The 22,433-nt window shown below is 34.3% G+C and overlaps 1 protein-coding gene across 3 annotated transcripts; it reads left to right on the forward strand.

The window, feature by feature from the left end:
* The first annotated feature begins 5,211 nt into the window (after positions 1–5,211).
* Positions 5,212–20,433, forward strand: LOC102578059 (lycopene epsilon cyclase, chloroplastic). Of its 3 annotated transcripts, none has more exons than XM_025097735.2 (11): positions 5,212–5,746; positions 6,462–6,633; positions 6,826–6,961; positions 7,081–7,191; positions 7,282–7,384; positions 8,002–8,145; positions 8,239–8,346; positions 8,991–9,087; positions 9,163–9,291; positions 9,640–9,772; positions 16,568–16,801. In XM_025097735.2, the coding sequence occupies exons 1-11, from the start codon at positions 5,456–5,458 to the stop codon at positions 16,587–16,589; spliced, it is 1,446 nt and encodes a 481-aa protein (XP_024953503.1). In that variant the 5' UTR covers positions 5,212–5,455; the 3' UTR covers positions 16,590–16,801. The 3 variants fall into 3 exon arrangements, with proteins under 3 accessions (XP_024953503.1, XP_006475492.1, XP_006475493.1); XM_006475429.3 differs by lacking the exon at positions 16,568–16,801 and adding an exon at positions 20,124–20,433 and having other exon boundaries at positions 5,214–5,746; XM_006475430.4 differs by lacking the exons at positions 5,212–5,746; positions 16,568–16,801 and adding exons at positions 6,211–6,340; positions 20,124–20,433.
* Positions 20,434–22,433: the final 2,000 nt, after the last annotated feature.

Raw genomic sequence — 22,433 nt, forward strand, 5'->3', positions numbered from 1 at the left:
TTTAAACCCATAAAAAGATTATTATAGCCTTATAGAATGTAAGCTATAATGTGGGGATAAAAATGCTTTAGCTATTTTGAATCCTTAAAGAATTTTCATATATCAGCATATAATAATCCATAAATAAGTTAACACTAAATCCATAAGACGCATGGCAAACCTCTCAAATATAGCCAAACTAATTAAATATCAAAATATAACTGTGCATATTATCAATAAACAAGTCTCCCTATAATCTATACCAAGTCTTTGTGAGAAACCTTGTGTAATCAACCATGTTTTATATCTAACAATCTCATTCTCTTTGTTACATTTTTGAAAAAATACCTATTTATATCCAACTAGCTTAATGTATCTAACTAGTTTAATAAACACAAGTGTTTAGACTATCGGTCCAACAACATCACATCTGGCTAAGAAGTCAATTTCGCATGGATTGCTTCTTTTTATTTGGGCAATGTAAACATAAAAACATGACTAATTAGTTTATATTTTAGTCTACATTCATTGAAATTACAATTCGATATCATAATTTAATAAGTCAATGGCCAATGTGAACATAAAAACATTGTCCATTACTATTTCCACATGACTCCACACATTTTGTCTATAACCAAAGTTTGTAGATTTTTTCTTCATTTTGAGCCACAGTAAGGGTTTGACCCATAAAAAGGGCTTGCCTCTTCATTATAAGGACATATGTCTCATCGAGGATTTATAATTTACTATAAATGAATTATCCTCTACATTGTATCATCACTTTGAACGGTGCAGGAATCTACATAAGATAATTTTGTCGCTTGCCCTGGAAGCTCGTGTCCATTATCATGTAATGGCTTTCTCTCTCATAACAGAATAAATTTTGTCTCATTAAAATAATAATAAGCAAAACATGCAGTATAAAATCACTAGTAGTGGACTAAAAATATCTGATAATAGATAGTGAGTCAAAACCTACACAAAACCTTAAATGTCATTGGGTCCCATTTTAGTGCATTAGAGAGGTGTAACACATACTTGTACAATGTGGCCAAAAGTACACAAATGGAGTATATCAAGTTGATGCCCCAATACCAATTACAATGGAAAATACTAGTGAGAAACAGTAAGCCTTAAGAAAGTCAATGCTATAATATGCGAAATAGCATGTTCCCATGTAGAAATAGATTTTTGAGTATATAATAACAAAATTCTTACAATTACTTGAAAATGTTTAATAAAAGATTCTACTAATGCATTTAAAGTATGAATACATGGTATTGGGTGCTCCAAAAATCCATTAAGGAAAGGGCGACAGTAGAACACCTTGCTGAACACCTTATCAAGGAGGAATATGAGTTTAAGGATTGCTTTCCAGACGAGGAAATAGCTGTCACAAAAGAGAATGGAAGTATGAATACATGGTACTGGGTACTCTATGTCAATTCTGACTGACACGAAAGAGTTATCAAAGGCTTTAGAAGTGAACTCACTAGTGTTATAACGATTAATATGGTGTTAAGCGCTCATTGTGCCAGACAATAACGATTCTTCACTATGAAGCTAGTATACCGTGTAAAATCTAGATAGGATACATTGTCTGTCGATAATGACTCAAAACAACCACATAAATTAAAGAAGAAAAGAAAACAAACTCACCTAATTAAACTCATGGATCATGTTGAGGCTTCACCTTCAACCCAAGCTTGAAACTAAACTAGCCACTCATAATTGAACTAGGGGTAAAATGATAATTTTATTAAAATACATAGAAAATACAAGATGAAGAGAGAATTACAAAAAATGAAGCTCAAAAATGGATTCAGGGGTTTTAAATTTGGGGGGGAGCCCTCTATTTATAAATACAATAGATAAATCATGGCCATCAGATGAAAACATTTTAGACACTCAGGATTGCGCCACGTGGCAAGTTTTGATTGGTTGGAACATATCATTAGTCAATACCACATCAGTATTTCGGTCTAATAAGATGATATCACGTCATCGATCAACGCCACATAATCAATCAACGCCGTATAATCAGTCAATGCTCCATCATTGGTCTAGTAGGATGCTGCCACATCAGCGATCAATGCTACATCATCGGTCAATGACACGTTATCGTACCGTGTATGTGAATAATATCATACTTGTAAATAGTACCGTATATGTGAACAATACCGTATACATGAATAATACCAAATGCCTTTTTACGCTCCTCCTAAGGTTTTCAACTGTCTTGAGTTCAGAAATGCCAATCATTTCACTATCCGACTTTCATTAGTCATGAAATGGCCAAAATATCCCTGAAATAGCCAAAATATCCCTAAAATACATAAAATACTTAAATTATAATAAAACACACCTAATAAAAGCTTAGAAGATTTAAACACGTAACAATGAAAATGTTAGTGAGAGTTGGAGCATAAAATGACAATTTTACCCTATACAAATATACATTCTCCACTACTCAACATGTCTTAAGTAGATAATCTGATAACCTATGCACGCAATCTAGCAAATTTAACATTATATGTATATAATAAACAAACATATGACTAACTTACAGATGCATTACTTAAAAAATATAAAATAATGAAATGGACCATTAGATGGGTGAATGGATCCATATAATTCCCTAAGTCCTTTGTAAGAATGATGAAGATTCAAAACCAACTTTAAAAAGAGATGATTTTATGACTAATTTACATTAGGAACAAATAGTGCAACAATTCTCATTAACTAAAAGAATCTTTATTTTAATGGTTGTCCACAATAATTGTCAACAATTCTACACATCATAGTTGATCTAGGGTGATCTAGATCTTCATGCCGAAGCATAAAAACTTTTAGATCACAAATTGTTTGGTTTCATGATTGTGTAGTTATCAATTACTTTTATTCTTGTATGATATAAGCTAGATGAGATAGCTGGAAGCTTCTCCAATATACGTTTCTAGCTCGAGACATTGAAACTAATACATAGATATTTTGTATTATTTTCTTTTACTATCTCTACATGAAACTCATTATAATGAATATCTTTGAAGCTTAAAAAATTTCTTCTAGACTTAGTTGAAGACAAGACATCATGTATACATAATTCTGCACCATTCACAAATGTGAACATGGCTCTTCCAGATCCCTCAATCAGATTTGCTGGACATGAGATGGCATTTACCTTACGTTTAGTTAATGTTAAACTCATGAATTATTTTTTATTACGAAGAATAATGTGTGTTGTTGTACCATCAACTAAACATATCTCTTCGTCATGCAATCCTCTTTGTTGTACCATCACCTAAACATATCTCTTGATCATGCAATCCTCTTGAACATCCATATCCTTTTACAAAAAGAAAAATATTTATTAGACAATATTATAGTATAATACATAAACAAAACATATAAACAATAACTAATAAAACTTAGTAACCAAGCTTAATCAATATAGATGTCTCCATTACCAATTTGGTCACTTGTGTTCTTATCATGGTTTTTGAAGAAATCCAGATCATCCAAATGGCCGTCATCAATTAGAATAGCATAATTTGTCTTGATATTCTTTCCTTTCTTCGAAGATGGTTGATATGGATCAATAAGATGCCTATATGCTTGCTAAAATCGTTGGAAATGGCCTATAGCTTCACACATATTACACGCACTTTCTTGAATCTTATTTTGAGTAGATCTCCCTTCATCATTCTTCCAGCTATGATGATTACTATTATAACCACCATGAAGTTGATAATAATTGCAATCATGACCATGACCATGACCGTGTCTGCATCCATATCCTTAATTATTGTTGTGGCTATATAGAATAGCCTTGGCATCAGAGAAAGCATTCGCTTCAAGAAATGATTTTTCGCCAATTGGATGAGCTTGGTGATTCTTCATTATAAGTTCATTATTCTTCTCAGTGATGAGGAGGCATGAAATCAAGTCAGAATATTTCTTATACTCATAATTTCTACATTGTTGCCACAAAACTATGTTTGAAGCATGAAATATTGAGAGGGTCTTCTTTAACATTTCTTCATTGGTGATTTTTCCTCCATATAGCTTTAGTTGTGAAGTGATTTTAAAGAGTTCAGAATTGAAATCATGGACTGACTTGAACTCTTGTAGTTCAAGTTAGTCTCACTGTGGCATTCGCAAGAATGACTGACTTCAGAAAGCCGTATCTCTCATGTAGACTATTTTCAAAGGACATGTCAGTTCTTTACAATTAGATATTCTATCCTCAGTGATGAATGAAGATGATGACAGAAGAAGATCATAGCTCAGATTGGATTGGCATTGCTGAAGCCCATGGTATCAAGGTGGATATCCACATTAAGGATCCACAATAAGTAGTTTTCATCATAGATATCGAGGGTGTCAAATTCAAGCTTTGTGAGGTTAAACATCTTCAAATTTTGAAGTTAAAAACTTCAATCTTCACTTCATTTCTTCAAATTCTTGAAGTCTTAAATCTTTAATGTATAACATTAGTAGAAAAATGAACAAAAACTAAACCTTCCTTTCTGATGTGGAAGATCCAAATTAATGGCAACCACATAGCATATTTGTAAGGATAGTTGTATTAAATAAACAAATAAAATAAAAGAGTAAAGGGATATAATACTTCTTATACTAAAGTGATCTCGTGCTGATAACATATTCTAGATGTATATTGAAGTATTCTGATATCCAAAAAAAGAAAAATAGACAAAAATTATTATTACATTCAATATTCTCTGAATGAATTATGAATGTTTACAATTGATAGCTTCTATTTATAGGAAAATGTAATCGACTATTTTAATTCAATCGATCATTGAATTTTGAATTTCAGAATAAATAAAATTGAGAATTCAAAACTCAAAATACAAGATTCAGGCATAACTATTTATGTACCAATAGGATCAAAGTGGGGGATGGACAAATAAGTTCACAACAATTTTCTTATTTTATCCTAAAAAAATTCTTTTGTTTTCTTTTTTTTCGGAAATTTATTTGTTGAACGGTGCGTCGTTTGAGAAAGTGCTAGCAGCACACGTGGCCGTTTTGACTGTGACGATTCCTGGGCTGGACTACGATTCCGGGCTCGTCTAGGCCTCTTGCACCGGTTTCTGATAGGAGTTGCCTTTTCTCCCACTAGCCAGCCAATGAATTCTATCCACGTAACAGTTTAAAGATGACAGCTTGAACAACTCAGCAATCTTATGGTTCACCATAAAAGTCCCTTCCCTATCTTCAAGCACAAACTTCGTCGTGACAAATTCTTCACTTTGCAAACACACACTAAAAACGTTTTAGTGAGCAAACTCAAAAGAAACAACACAAACCAAAATTCATTTTGTGAAAAAGAAAAAATTAGTGGCATACAACGTCTCTAGAGACGCACAGCAATGGCGTGAAAACTGAAAACCGAAGCTTTTTATGAGAAGCGGAAGAGAATTAAGAGAAAAAGCAGAAGAAGAAGGCAAAAATGGAATACTACTGTCTTGGAGCTCGAAATTTCGCAGCAATGGCGGTATCTCCTTTCCCAACAGGGCGGGCGCGAAGGAAAGCACTGAGAGTGAAAACCAAACAGAGTGCTGTAGATTGTAATCATAGTTCCTATAAAGTGACAGCTAGAGCTACTAGTAATAATGCTGGTAGTGAGAGTTGCGTAGCCGTCAAAGAAGAAGATTATATTAAGGCCGGTGGCTCTCAGCTTGTTTTCGTACAAATGCAGCAAAACAAGTCAATGGATAAACAGTCTAAATTAGCCGATAAGGTTTGCATTCTCTCTCTTTCTTATATATATATATATTAGTATTTTGGTTTAAAATTTTAAAGCGTGGAAAATTTTGAGAATTAAATTAAAGCATTGAAACCTCATAATTGTAAATTTTTAAAAAAACTTTCCGCTCTTTAAAATCTTGAATTGAAAATTTCTAATATGTATATATATATATATTATGTGCGACGCCTTACCCTTTTTTTTTAACGAGCTATTAGACTATGTACTACAATAGAGTTAACTTTTAATATTTCATAAAATATTAAACTATTTGATTTACCGGAGTGTTTATATGAAAAAAATAAAAATAAGAGCGACCGCATGAAAAGACTGTCATATATAAATAGTAAGTTGTTATTAAAGGGAGTGTTTTACTTCAAATGAATGCTGTATATAATCTTTAGGTTAAACCGCACCTCAAGTTTGTTCTTTGTTTACTTTTTCGCAAAAACCACTTTTGCTTATGTCAGCCAAACACTAGAAGGCAGACAAAAGAGATAACTTTTTGCTGTTTCAGAGCATTTCAGTTAAATAAAAAACACTGGCAAATGCTCTATTAGTACAGTGTTATTAATGGACATGTTTATAGTATCTTTCTTGTTTCTTTTCCTATATGTATTAGGTTCTCAATTATGAATTTTACTTCTGTTGACTGTTGTCTGTACTATGGTCCGGTTTAAATTTAATTTTAAATATTTACATTTTTCAGCTACCGCCAATATCAATTGGTAATGGTATTTTGGATTTGGTGGTGATTGGTTGTGGCCCAGCTGGTCTTGCTTTGGCTGCAGAATCAGCGAAGTTGGGATTAAATGTTGGACTTATTGGCCCGGATCTCCCTTTCACAAACAATTATGGTGTGTGGGAAGATGAATTTAGAGGTACCGATTTCCTTCAAATCAAAATCTGTTCCACAATCTGGGATGAGTTTTCATGTATATTATATCCAATGAATTTCGTTTATAGTTCATATTACCAAAGGTTGTATAATGCTAACAATATTCACAAGGTGAAAAACTCCCTTCACGGCTTGAACCTACCAAAAAGATGAATATAGTTTATTATACTTTCAGATCTTGGACTTGAAGGGTGTATCGAACATGTCTGGAGAGACACAGTTGTATATATTGATGAAGATGAACCCATCTTGATTGGTCGTGCTTATGGACGAGTTAGTCGACATTTGCTTCATGAAGAATTATTAAGAAGGTTTGACTGCTTGTTTTTCTTAATACTATAATTATTGTTATGAACTCTACAGTCCTTTCAAGTTCATTGATGTGTAATAGTATTCTGTAAGATATATAATCTATATTAATTTCCCCTAGGTGTGTCGAGTCAGGTGTTTCATATCTTAGCTCAAAAGTGGAAAGCATTACGGAATCTACCAGTGGTCATCGTCTTGTAGCTTGTGAACATGATATGATTGTCCCCTGCAGGTATGATGGGGTATTGTGCATTCTTGACTTATGTTTATGAGTTTCTTAAAATTTTAGCGATACACCATAGCTCCTAATTTATTATTTTAGGCTTGCTACTGTTGCTTCTGGAGCAGCATCAGGGAAGCTATTGGAATATGAGGTGGGGGGTCCCAAAGTTTCTGTCCAAACAGCTTATGGTGTGGAGGTTGAGGTATGAGTATACAATTTCCTATCTAAATTACTGCACTGTTTAGTTATTGGTTTATGATTTTCTGCATCACACTCTTACTGCATTGCGAATTTACATTTTGTCCAGATTTGGATTTGCCTACAGTTGTGTATACCACAGAAGTTTTTTTCTTTCTTTTAATTGGTTATGCCTTTTTCTCCTTTTCCACCTTCATGGGAAAATCATTAGGCGCTACTCTTTACTTTGTTATGAGTGGAATCCACCAAATTATTTAGTTGTTCGTTAAAAGAACATGAAAACTATCACGAGTATGTTTGTATATCATTAGAAGTATTGTACTTTGTACACTTCACCTTGCTGTGAAATTGAGTTGCGCAACTGTGATGATCTCCTTTTTCTTTTCGTATCGCAATCAGCATGCTATGTTTATGTTTTTGTTTAGTGAGGTGTTGAGAGATAGGAGTGAATTCAATTATTTGAAGTTTTCTTCTAATCATTCCAAACCCAACTGGACTTTTAATTTTTTGGTGAGTTTGTTTGTCTGCACTCTTGCTTCTTCTCTATGATATATAAGATTTTTGCAATTTCTTTGGTACACATTTTGATCATTTGTCATGAATATTGTTTTGTAATTCTAGGTGGAAAATAATCCATATGATCCAAGCCTTATGGTTTTCATGGACTACAGAGACTGTACTAAGCAAGAAGTTCCATCTTTTGAATCTGACAATCCAACATTTCTTTATGTCATGCCCATGTCTTCAACAAGAGTTTTCTTTGAGGTCTGTTTATTGTATTCATTGTATTCTTTTTTACTTATTAACATTTGGTCTTTGACAATTATCTGCAAAATATTTAGAAAATATGCATTGCAGGAAACTTGTTTGGCATCGAAAGATGGTTTACGTTTTGACATATTGAAGAAAAAGCTCATGGCAAGGTTAGAGAGATTGGGAATCCAGGTTTTGAAAACTTATGAAGAGGTAGTCATTATATGCAGTTTGTTTGTTTCTTTATTACTTCATATTAGAACTACCACTATAGTTTGCTCAGTCTTCATGTCCAAAGTTCATTCTTTTTTAAGCCAATACATAGTGAAGTATATTTGTGAAATTGGCGTTATTATTCTCTTTTTTTTTTTCTGGCATTATCAATCTCGTAACTTATTCTTAAATCATTTAATTTAGATAATTATTTCGCTCTCCTCCCACAATCTGATTTTTAAAAGACAGAACAAGCTCAAATATAGAATTTTCCTCTAGGTTGTTACAATATAAATCAATGTTATGATGTGGCTTGCTTTCATCCTAGTGTCTAGTGGCTTGAAGAGTACAAAAATTTTACGTTCCTGTGCTTAAAAGTTGGAAATTTAGCAATTGTCAGTACCCACTTAATAATGTACATTCTGCAGCATCTTGTGCCAAAATTCCTCTCCTGCACCAAGCACCTTTGCTCTATGTGAGAATTTACAATCATACTCTGTTCTATTTTTAGTTTTAGGGAACATACATGGCTTTCTATCAAAAATTTCTGTGAATACAAAACCATAATTGCAACATATTTGTTAGATTAAAGTTATATGGGTGCATAAGATTTCAAAGGCACACTATACAAATCTCTTATGCAGGAATGGTCATATATTCCAGTTGGTGGTTCCTTACCAAATACAGAACAAAGAAACCTCGCATTTGGTGCTGCTGCTAGCATGGTGCATCCAGCCACTGGTAAGAAAAAGAAAGAGTTAATCCATGTTCTTATTCATTTAAAAGTGCCAACTCATTTCTCCCATTATCAAACAGGCTACTCAGTAGTCAGATCACTGTCAGAGGCTCCAAACTATGCTTCTGCAATTGCATATATATTGAAACACGATCATTCCAGAGGTAGACTTACACATGAACAAAGTAATGAGAATATCTCAATGCAAGGTATGCTAGTGTGATTAAAAGCTTTTCATTTCTATATTTAAGAAAGGTCCTAATTCAGAAGTCCTTGACAACAATTTGCAACTTCAATTCAAAGGTTATCTTTGAAGCTCTAGTCAAAGTGGACACTGTTGACATGGAAATTGCATAGTGAAGGGAAATATGATTTAGTCATGAAAACCTAGTATCTAGCTTTTAGGAGCGTTTTATTAAATCATTTCATGTCATTAGGATTGTGTTTGCCATTAGGTCATCATCAGGGGAATCATACTCACGATTATTTTCTTATACTTGAACTTGAAATTTAGTTTGGAAGTTCTCCTCTATGTCTCATTATCTGTTCCTTTTCAGCTTGGAATACTCTCTGGCCACAGGAAAGGAAGCGCCAAAGAGCTTTTTTCCTCTTTGGACTAGCACTCATTTTGCAACTGGATATTGAGGGCATCAGGACATTCTTTCGCACTTTCTTCCGATTACCCAAGTGGTATTAATGATTCTTTATTTTATTATTATTATTTTTCTTTTCAACTGACGTGTCTTTTAAGATAAGCAGATTGGACTCTTATGCTTAAAAGACATTAGCATCTTGTGAAAACATTAATTCTTAATCATGAGATATGGAGATGTGGCATTATGCAAAAACCAAATCATTCTCAAATACGTGTAACATGAATGAAAGTATTGAAGTCTCTTTTGACTTATGAATTGTGAATATCTTATTGAGGTGGCAGTCCGGCATCTAAAGTAATTTACTCCATAACAAACTTTGCAATGCATTTTATTAGATAATTTGGTGGTTCACAATCAATTTTAATTGTGTAGCACAGACGTGCTCAATCACCTGGAAAAGGTGTATTTGTATGAATTCCCAGTGGCATTATAATAGCAGTTTTTTTTTTTTTTGAGAAGCATTATAATAGCAGTTAATGTTAGGTTAGTCATTGTTGACATCGGAGATAGTTAAATTGCAACTATTTTGTTGTTTTAACATAATTTGTAAATATTTAGAGTCTGAAAATACTATTTTCTTATTTCATTCATTCTACAAGTTACACTTAAATAGAATGTAGAAAACAAACTTCTAATAGATATCCCCTAATTGTAGGATACTTATCTAAACTTGAATTTAAAAAATGATTATCTAAAACTTTATTCCGATAAGACTTTAAAACTAAACTAATTATCTAAAATTTTATTCTGATAATCAAACTAACTGAAAAATCCTAACTTCTCGACACTCCTCCTCAAGTTGGTGCGTAGATGTCAATCATTCCCAACTTGCTGACAAGATGTCCAAAGTTAGTTTTGAGGAGTCCCTTGGTTAGGATATCTGCTGTTTGTTGTTTTGTTGGAACAAACAATAGGCAGATAATCTTATTCTCAAGTTTCTCCTTGATGAAGTGACGGTCAATTTCAACATGCTTGGTCCTATCATGTTGCACTGGGTTATGTGCAATGCTGATTGCTGCTTTGTTGTCGCAGTATAACCTTATAGGTAGAACTATAGGTCTTCTCAAATCCTCTAGAACTTGTTTCAGCCACAATACTTCACAAAGCCCATGTGCCATAGCTCTAAATTCAGCTTCAGCAGTACTTCGTGCAACCACATTTTGTTTTTTACTCCTCCAAGTCACTAAATTACCCCATACAAAAGTGCAATAGTAAGTAGTAGACTTCCTGTCTATAACTGAACCTGCCCAATCAGCATTAGTGTATACCTCAATACCTCTATTCTCTGTTTTTCTAAACAAAAGTCCCTTTCCTGGAGTACTTTTTAGATATCTAAGAATTCTGTAAACATCTTTAAGATGTTCTTCCCGAGGATGATGCATGAAGCGACTTACTATACTGATTGCAAAAGTGATGTCTGGTCTAGTATGAGACAAGTAAATAAGTTTTCCCACCAAATTCTGATATCGTCGTGCATCCACTAAGGCTTTTTCTCCTTCACCTAGTTTTAGATTGTACTCCACAGGTGTATCAATTGGTTTGCAGCCACTTATTCTAGTTTCCTTCAATAAATCAAGGATGTATTTCCTTTGTGAGACAACTATACCTTTCTTGGAACGAGCAACTTCCATTCCAAGAAAGTATTTCAAGGCACCTAAGTCATTGATTTCAAAATCAGTGGCTAGGCTTTGCTTCAATCTGTCCATTTCAACTAAATCATCTCTAGTAAGAATAATGTCATCCACATACACTATAAGCACAGTGATTTTACCTTTAGCTGAAACTCTAGTGAATATTGTGTGATCAGCCTGACTTTGTCTATAACCTTGTCTATTCACAACTGTAGTAAATTTCTCAAACCAAGCCCTAGGCGATTGTTTGAGACCATAGAAGGACTTTTGCAACTTGCACACATTTAACCTTAATTTTTCAGAGAAACCAGGAGGAGGATCCATGTATACTTCCTCTTTTAAATCTCCGTTGAGAAATGCATTCTTCACATCCAATTGTTGTAATGGCCAATTTAGGTTTGTAGCAATAGACAAGAGAACTCGTACAATGTTTAACTTTGCTACTGGTGCAAATGTCTCTGAATAGTCAATCCCATAGGTTTGAGTAAACCCCTTTGCCACTAGGCGAGCCTTGTATCTCTCAAGTGAACCATCTGAATTGTATTTGACAGTAAATACCCACTTGCAGCCAACTGTTGACTTCCCTTTAGGCAAATTGACCACCTTCCAAGTCTGATTCTTCTCAAGAGCATTCATCTCTTCAAGGACAGCTGCCTTCCATTCAGGTACACTTAGAGCATCCTGTACATTCTTTGGAATTTCTACACTAGAAAGTTGTGAGGTAAATGCATAGAAAGGAGGTGATAGGTTATGATACGAAACAAAGTTAGACAATGGGTATTTGGCACAACTTCTAGTACCTTTCCTAAGAGCAATAGGTATGTCCAGATCACTAAGAACCTGGGAATTTGAATTTAACTCACAAGAAAGATTAGAATTAGAATTACCTGAGGAAGAAGTCTGATTTGACCTTGGATTGGAATCATGGCCTTGCTGCAAAGTAGGGTTCTCTCTTCTTTGATTAGTACCCTTTCTTGAGTAAACAATAAACTCAAATTGTTTATTACCCTGTCTTGCACACAAATCAGCCCTCTAATGGCACATTAGAGGGCTGTCCAGGTTGATTAGCATTTACATTATCAGATTTAGTGAGGTTTTCTTGTGGTTCGGGTGCATTAGGTTCTAACATGGGATCAAGAATGGTAGAACCAAGTATAGCAGTGTTTGGAACATGTACGACAATATTAGGTTCAGGTATGGCAGCCTCAAGACTTTTTTCTGGACAGAGTGAGTCCAGCACAGAAGAAATAGAAGGGGTTTCTAGGTGAATAGTGTTAAAGATAGAATCTTCACTCTTAATTCTTTCCCTGAAGATGATTATCTACATAATATCTTCGTTTTTCAAAAAATGTAACATCCATTTTTTAAAAAATAGGATCAAAACATTTATAACCCTTTTGTGTTGGAGAATATCCAACAAAAATGCATTTTCTAGCCTTTGGAGCAAGTTTGCCCCGATTCTGGTTGTGAATATAGACAAAAGCAACACAACCGAATATTTTGGGCGGAAGTGTGATTGAAATTCTTGAAGTAGAGAAACATTGATTAAAGAAATCAGATGGAGTTTGAAATTGTAGAACTTTTGAAGGCATTTGATTTATCAAATAGGTAGCGGTGAGTACAGCTTCCCCCCACAAATACATAGGAACTTGAGTTGTAAAAAGTAAGGATCTAGCAACTTCAAGGAGATGTTTATTTTTGTGTTCAGCAATTTCATTTTGTTGGGGGGTATCCGTACGTGAACTTTGATGAAATATGTCATTTTTCACAAAATAATCTCCCAAAAACTTGTTAAAGTATTCTTTCTCATTGTCAGTTCGGGAAACTTGAATTTTAGTTTGAAACTGAGTTTGTACCATGTTAAAAGTTTTAAAAATTATTCCCACATCTGATTTTTCCTTCATTAAATATACCCAAGAAATACGGGTATGATCATTAATGAAGGTAATAAACCATCTTTTTCCTATTAATGTAGAAATTCTATTAGGTCCCCAAACATCACTATGAATCACAGAAAAAGGTTTTGAGGCTTTGTAGGGTTGGGAAGGAAATGATGCGTGATGATGTTTTGCTAATTCACAAATTTCACATTTAAAGGAAAAAGAACTTTTATTAGCAAACAAGTTGGGAAATAAATATTGCAAATACTGAAAACTAGGATGGCCTAACCTAAAGTGCCACAACAAAACTTCATTGTCATTATTAACAACAGAAACAGAATTGAAACAAGTACGTGGAGGTTGTCGTCTCAAACTTGGTACTTCTTCAAAGAAATACAGCCCCCCACTTTGTCTAGCACTGCCAATCATCTTCCCCGAGGTCAAATCCTGAAATTCACAATGATTTTGGAAGAAATTAGCACAACAGTTCAGGTCAAAAGTTAATTTGCTAATAGATAAAAGATTGCAAGATAGGTTAGGAACATGCAGAACATTATGAAGAGTGAGAGTGGAAGAAAGAACGATAGACCCTTTTCCAGCAATAGCCGAAAGGGGTCCGTTAGCGATCTTAATTTTTTGATTTCCTGCACATGGCTTATAGGCAGAAAACAAAGATGGAGAGTCTGTCATGTGATCGGTTGCTCCTGAATCAATAATCCAAGAACAAGGATTCGAATGATGACAAACAAGGGCAGCAGAAAGATAATTACCTTTTTGAGCTAATGAACAAGAGGGAGTAGATGAATTGAAGGATGAGGATTGAAACAATTTATACAAGTGCTCTAATCGATCCTTGGTGAAAGGTGATGACTCTAAAGAACCTGATTGCTCTTGATCTGAAGTAGCTTGGAAGGTTTGTCCATCACCTCCTTGTTTCTTCTTCACATGAGGAGGCTTGCCATGTAGCTTCCAACAAGTTTCTCTTGTATGCCAAGCCCTTTTACAGAAGTCGCACCAAGGTTTCTTTGAATTCCTTCGATCTCCATCAGGTTCAAGTGCCTTTGAAATAAGAGCAGAACTCTCTGAACTCTCTACTTCACTGGTGGCTTTAACATCATTAAGCATGATATTCCGTCGTGCTTCTTCTCTTCTTACCTCAGAAAACACTTCTCGAATAGATGGAAGGGGTTACCTGCTCAGAATTCTGCCTCTCACTTCGTCTAAATCACAGTTTAGCCCAGCCAAGAACACATATACTCTGTCATTTTCCAACATCTTCTTATACCTTACACTATCACTCGAACAGTCCCACTGCTCATCATAGCAAAGATCTAATTCCTGCTAAAGGATCAACAATTCATTATAGTAAGTTGTGACCTCCCGATTACCTTGCTTGGACTGCCACAGTCGAGTTTTCAACTCAAATATCTGAGATGAATTTTCTAAATCAGAATAGGTATCTCGGACTGCATCCCACACCGCCTTGGCTTTCGGTAAGAACAGATAAGGCTTACCAATCCCAGGCTCCATTGAGTTTATCAACCACGCAATAACCATCGAATTTACTGATCTCCAGCAGCTGGTTTTGTTACTTCACCAGTCAAATGCCCCAGCTTTCCCTCTCCATCAATTACCAACTTAACGCACTGTGCCCACTCTAAGTAATTTTTTCCATTCAATTTATGAACAATTAGTTGCAAAGAAGACTTATCTTGGTTATATTCAGACTGCTGCTGTCAAAGGAATTAGCAGATTCTATGCCTGTACAGTTGTAACAATTATCTGTATGATTGTAAATCTTTTATGTTTTCCTTATTTAGGATATACTAGCTGTAGGCTAATTTAGATAGTTCTGTATATGGTAGTTTAGCTATGTTTAGGGCTAAACATAAGCTTGTATTCATAGTATATAATGGGAATTCTCCTCCAAGAGAAAAACAACTTTTGCTCAAAATTCTCTGAGTTTATCATGGTATCAAAGCCTCAATTCTGAATTCTCTTCTTCCTAGTTCATTCTCTTGTTCTTAGTTATTTTTTATCAAGTTATCTCAGCCTCATGTCTTCAGACAAGTATGATGCCTTTTTGATCCGTTTTAATGGCACAAACTACTCAGCCTGGGCATTTCATTTCGAGATATTTGTCAAAGGCAAAGATCTATTGGGACATGTTGATGGCAGGAAACCTGCCCCTGACAAAGACATAGACCAAGATGGGCACGCCAAGTGGGAAGTCAAGGATGCTCAAATCATGGCATGGATTCTAGGATCTGTGGAATCCAACTTCATCTTGAATCTTCGACCCTTCAAGACTGCAACAAGAATGTGGAATCATCTGAAGAAACTCTATAGTCAAACCAACACTGCTCGTCGATTTCAGCTTGAACATGAGCTAGCCAATCTCCAACAGGGCAGTCTCTCTATTTCTGATTTTTATTCTAGCTTCATGAATCTTTGGGCTGAATATACTGATATAATCTATGCTACCTTACCTCCCGAAGGTCTTAGTTATGTTCAATCTGTACATGAAACTACTAAGAGGGATCAGTTTCTAATGAAATTGAGATCTGAATTTGAAAGCACTAGGTCTAATCTTATGAACCGAGAATCTGTCCCTTCCTTGGATACATGCCTCAATGACTTATTTCGTGAGGAGCAACGACTTCTTACCCAAAACACCATGGAACAACAAAAATCCACTTTTGTTCCTATGGTTATGCAGCTCAAGGCAAGCCAAAAGGTAGGGACATAAGTACAGTTCAATGTTTTTGTTGCAAAGGATTTGGACATTATGCTTCAAATTGTTCAAAAAAATTCTGCAACTACTGCAAAAAAGATGGCCATATCATCAAGGAATGCCCTACTCGACCCCCCAAGAAATTTGAAACAGCATATGCTACCTCAGTTGGTTCTTCTAGTGCTGGTAGTTCTGTCGATACAGCACATTTGACACAAAGTGCTCCTGCTCCTGTTCAGTCTGTGACCCCAGAAATGATTCAACAAATGATCATTACTGCATTCTCCTCATTAGAACTCTCAGGTAAATCACCCACTACATCTCCTTGGTACTTTGATTCTGGGGCTTCCCATCACATGACAAACAATGCTAAATTCCTCACCAATGTAAGTAAATACCCTGGAAATCTAAAAATTCATACAGCTGATGGCAACTCTTTACCTATCACAGCCACTGGTGATGTTTCTTCTTCTATAACCAATGTCTTTGTCTCTCTTAGTCTTACCACTAATCTTGTTTCAGTTGGTCAGTTAGTTGACAATAATTGTAAAGTAGAATTCTCTAAATCTGGTTGTGTTGTGCAGGATCAGCAGTCAGGGAAGATGATTGCCAGGGGGCCTAAAATAGGACGTCTTTTCCCTCTCAAATTTGCTGAGTCTCCATGTTTCTCTTTGCCCATCATCACTTGTAATTTTACTAATGTTAATTATCGAGCATGGCATAAGCGTCTAGGACACCCAAACTCTAATGTACTTCATGCTTTTCTAAATTCTGGTTTACTTGGGAATAAAAGATCACCATCTCTTAGTGTTGTTGAATTTGATTGCAATTCTTGTAAGCTTGGAAAAAGTAAAATTCTGCCATTTCCCACTCACACACCAAATGTTGTCCAGCCTTTTGATTTGATACATAGTGATGTGTGGGGTATGGCGCCCGTTACATCTCATGTTAATTACAAGTACTTTGTCACTTTTATTGATGACTATAGTCGCTTCACATGGATTTATTTTCTACATTCTAAAGATGAAGTGTTCTCTGTTTTCAAGCTTTTTCAAGCACATATTCAGACCCAATTTTCAACTAATATAAAAATTATTCGCTCTGATAATGGGGGTGGGTATATGTCTCATTTATTTCAAGAATTTTTGCACATAAATAGTATAATTTCTCAAAGATCTTGTCCTTCAACCCCCCAACAAAATGGGGTGGCTGAAAGAAAGAACCGTCACCTTCTCGATGTTGTACGCACTCTTCTATTAGAGTCATTTGTACCCTCTCGTTTTTGGTGTGAAGCTCTCTCCACTGCTGTCTATCTCATCAACAGATTGCCCTCTCCTTCCTTGAACCATGTCTCCCCTTTCTTTCGGTTATTTGGCTATACACCAAATTACTCCCATCTCCGTACCTTCGGTTGTGTGTGCTATATTCATCTTCCTCCACATGAACGCACAAAACTCACAGCCCAAGCTGTGAAATGTGCTTTTCTAGGATATTCTATGCACCAAAAAGGTTTTCTTTGCTATGATCCAAATTTGCGTCGTATAAGGGTTTCTCGAAATGTGATTTTTTTAAAAAATCAGTATTTCTTTTCCGCACACTAGGACGATTTTTCCCCTTCATTTTCTGTTTTGCCAAAGTTTACTAACCCTTCTGCAGATTTTGTACCTTTTAAACCTCTCATAGTCTATCAGCGACGCAAGAATTCAGTACCTCTCAGGCCCCCTCCAGCAACTTTCCTAAATGCTGATCTAGTTTCAGCAACTGCACCTGAACCTCTCAGACACAGTACTCGAGTTCATAGACCACCAGATAGGTATGGTTTCACCTATCCATTATCTTTGACAGCCACTTTGTCTTTTATTCCTATTCCTTCATCATATAAACAGGCAATGGAGCATGAATGTTGGCGAAAAGCTGTTGAATCAGAACTTCTTGCACTTGAGGAAAACCAGACTTGGGATATTGTTTCATGTCCTCCATCTGTGAAACCCCTTAGTAGTAAATTAGTGTTTTCTATCAAGCTACGTTCTGATGGATCCATAGATCGTTACAAGGCTCGGTTGGTGGTTCTTGGCTACAAGCAAAAATATGGCCTAGACTACGATGAGACCTTCGCACCGGTAGCTAAAATGACCACTGTTCGAACAATATTTGCTCTTGCTGCATCACAATCATGGTCTTTATATCAAATGGATGTAAAGAACGCTTTCCTACATGGTGATCTCAAGGAGGAAATTTACATGAAACTTCCCTACGGTATGACTACTTCCTCACCTAATGATGTTTGCAAACTAAAACGTTCTTTGTATGGGTTGAAGCAGGCACATCGAGTATGGTTTGAGAAGTTTCGATCAACTCTTTTCGGTTTTTCATTCACTCAAAGTCAGTATGACTCCTCCCTTTTTTTCCAGCAGACATCTAAGGGCATCGTTGTTCTCCTTGTTTATGTGGACGACATCGTTATCACTGGTTCTAATATGGAGGCAATTTCTAAACTTCAGAATTTGTTGCACTCCACTTTTCACATGAAAGACCTCGGTCAACTCACCTATTTTTTGGGGTTAGAGGTGCATCATCGGACTCAAGGTATCTTCTTGAATCAGCACAAGTATATTCAGGATTTAATTCAATTAGCTGGACTTATGGACACAAATTCTGTTGACACCCCAATGGAACTTAATGTGAAATATCGACGAGACGAAGGGGAACTACTTCAAGATCCTACTTTATATCGGAAGCTGGTTGGTAGTCTTATCTATCTAACTATCACCCGCCCAGACATCTCTTATGTTGTCCACGCCGTCAGCAAGTTCATGCAAGCCCCTCAAAATCTCCACCTATCCGCAGTCCGCCGCATCATTAGATATATTCTTGGCATTCTTAGCCGCGGTTTATTCTTCCTTACTGGTTCTTCACCCCAACTACAAGCCTACAGTGACACAGATTGGGCTAGCTGCCCGGACACGAGAAAATCTACTATGGGATGGTGCATGTTTCTTGGTGATGCCCTTATCTCTTGGAAATGCAAAAAGCAAGACTCAGTATCCAAATCATCCACCGAGGTAGATTATCGCGTCATGTCTGCAGCCTGCTCCGAGATCATTTGGTTGCATGGTCTCTTAACAGAGCTTGGTTTCTCACAACATCAACCTACTCCCCTACATGCTGACAACACTAGTGCCATCCAAATTGCAGCCAACTCTGTCTACCATGAGCGCACGAAATACAGAGGTTGACTGCCACTCTATTCGAGAGGCCTATGACCGCCAAGTTATCACCCTCCCGCATATCTCCACTACTCTACAGATTGCGGATATCTTGACCAAATCCATGACACGTCAGCGACATAACTTTCTTGTTAGCAAATTGATGCTTGTAGATTTACCAGCATCAATTTGAGGGGGGATGTCAAAGGAATTAGCAGATTCTATGGCAGATTCTATGTCTGTACAGCTGTAACAATTATCTTTATGATTGTAAATCTTTTATGTTTTCCTTATTTAGGATATACTAGCTGTAGGCTAATTTAGATAGTTCTGTATATGGTAGTTTAGCTATGTTTAGGGCTAAACATAAGCTTGTATTCATAGTATATAATGAGAATTCTCCTCCAAGAGAAAAACAACTTTTACTCAAAATTCTCTGAGTTTATCAGCTGCAACAGTGGCTAAGGAGTTCTGGTGTTACTATCATCATCTTCGGCAGTAGATGCCGATGAGCTCTTTGTAGCTCCAGTCATGGTAGTTTTCACCATTGAAAAATAGACCTCTAAATATTCATTGCTCTGATACCATATAAATATTTAGAGTCTGAAAATATTATTTTCCTTATTCCATTCATTCTACAAGTTACACTTAAATAGAATGTAGAAAACAAACTTCTAATAGATATCCCCTAATTGTAGGATACTTATCTAAACTTGAATTTATAAAAATGATTATCTAAAACTTTATTCCGAAAAGATTTTAAAACTAAACTAATTATCTAAAACTTTATTCTGATAAGACTTTCAAACTTACTGAAAAATCCTAACTTCTTGACATAATTAATATGTCAATGTGATCTTAACTTGTTCATAAATAGTGACTAGCTGGCTTGCAACTTGAATTTTAATTAATTGATAATGATTTTTTCTTGCAGGATGTGGCACGGTTTCCTTGGTTCTAGTCTCTCATCAGCCGATCTCATTCTATTTGCCTTCTATATGTTTATTATAGCACCAAATGATCTGAGAAAGTGCCTTATCAGACATCTAGTTTCAGATCCAACTGGAGCAACTATGGTAAGAACATACCTGACTTTATAGTTAGTTTGTATTTTCCATATTTCAGCCCTTGTTTGGTATATTTTGGATTGCCATACGTGACACATAATGAGCTTGTATATATACTCCATGTATACTGTAAACTGTTAGTTTGACAAATGAAGCCCTTTTTTATTTTTATTTTTATTTTTATTTTTTTTCAAAATGCAAAACTTGATGCTACTGTTTACAAAGCCAGTGTTAGACGTGGAGATGCTTTGAATCAGATTCTTATATGTTCCTACAGTATCCAACTATTTCTAGTCATTGGCTAACAATTAACGAGATTCTGTGCAAGTGAATTTAGTAATGCCCGGTGTTTGGATTTGAGTTTGTTTGGCTTTTAGTCCACGACTGCTGTGAAATGAAATTACCAGTTATCAAAAGTTGCATAGTTTGATTGTAATAGCAAAACCAGTTGAGTGTCTATTTGGTATAACTTATCAAATGGATCTTAGTGCTTGTTTAATCTCATAAGTTCTCTTTAATTTTTTCATTGTTTTTTAATTATTTTTTTAAAAGGTTTTATTTTTAGTTTTTTTTAATAGAGCTTTTGAAGATTAAATAAGTTATTTTGTCTTTACTAGTAAAAACTCAAATTTTAGATTTTTAAGAGTAGAGATTGAAATTTTTTTCCAAAATGTTAAAATATCTAAAATAGTTTTTACTTATTTGACAATTTTATTTCATTCTTTTCATGACATAAGTTTAAAAAATTTATCTATTAAAATAATTTTATAATTTTTAGTAAAATCTTTTATTAATAACCTAACAACTATAATTTTTTTAAATAAAACCGTTATTTATAAAAGCTCTACTTAAATAAACTCTATTTGAAAAACTATGCAAAATGAAGTGCTAGTTATTGAGTAGAGCTTTTGAAAATTAAATAAGTTATTTTGTCTCTACTAGCATAATATATTTTATCTAATAGTCATAAGCGTTTATTTAATCTAATAAATTTTTTGTAAATTTTTTGTTGTTATTTGATTGTTTTTTGTGTAGAGTTTTTGAAGATTAAATAATTTATTTTATCTCTACTAGTAAAAACTTAAATTTTAGATTTTTTAGAATAGAGGTTAAAAAATTTTATAAAATGTTAAAATGTCTAAAATATTGGATGATTTATCTTGTTGCCTACTATAGAACTAACTTTGTATTTAGGATACAATCTCATTTTAATAAGATACTAATGGAAAAGTACAAACATTATATCACAATCCAAATACTAGGACCAGCCCGGACAGTAGATTTAATAAAGAATTGATGACTTACAACAGCACATTATAGGGAAGACCTCGTTACAATACAAAGATTCAGTTTCAGTGAATTTTCATTTGGAAAATTATCATTGTACCACTTTTCTTTTGTTTTATTTTCATTTAATTATTATAAAACTTTAACATGTTCTTTATATCACATTTTTTTAAAAATTTGTATCAATTAATCACTTTTTCACTAACACCCTTAAATAATTTAAATAAAATAATAATTTTATCCCTAAATAAATTAAAATATCATTTTATTTTTAAAAAATTTTGAAAATAAAAAATTATAGTTATAAAAATACCCCTAAATTTAATAAAGAAATAAATCCCAAAATCACAATTTTTATTTTTTAATAAAAAATTATAATTATAAAAAAATTACAAAATTTTAGGATTTAATAGAAATCTCCTAAATTAATAAAATTTTGGGATTAATAAATAAATTCAGTTATTTTAATAAAATTTTGTCAAATTATAATTTTTAATAAAATAAATTCATTTTATTTTAAAATTTTACAAAATCTAAATTTTATAAAAATAACTGAGCACCTCTATTTTGAATTTATTTTTATTAAATTTAGGGGTATTTTTATAATTATAATTTTTTTATTTTTTAAAACTTTTATAAGATAAAATAGTCTTTTAATTTATTTAGGGATAAAATTATTATTTTGTTTAAATTATTTAATGGTGTTAATGCAAAAGTGACTAATTAATACAAATTTAAAAAGAAAGGTGGTGCAAAAAATATGTTAGAATTTTATGGTGGTTGAATGAATATAAAATAAAAAAAAGGTCGTACAATGATAATTTCCCTTTTCATTTTATTTATTGATATCTCCGGTTGACTGTACAAAAATATATGGAGCTAAGTACGTT

The sequence above is a fragment of the Citrus sinensis genome, chromosome 1 (genome assembly GCF_022201045.2).
Source record: "Citrus sinensis cultivar Valencia sweet orange chromosome 1, DVS_A1.0, whole genome shotgun sequence".
Taxonomy (NCBI): Eukaryota; Viridiplantae; Streptophyta; class Magnoliopsida; order Sapindales; family Rutaceae; genus Citrus; species Citrus sinensis.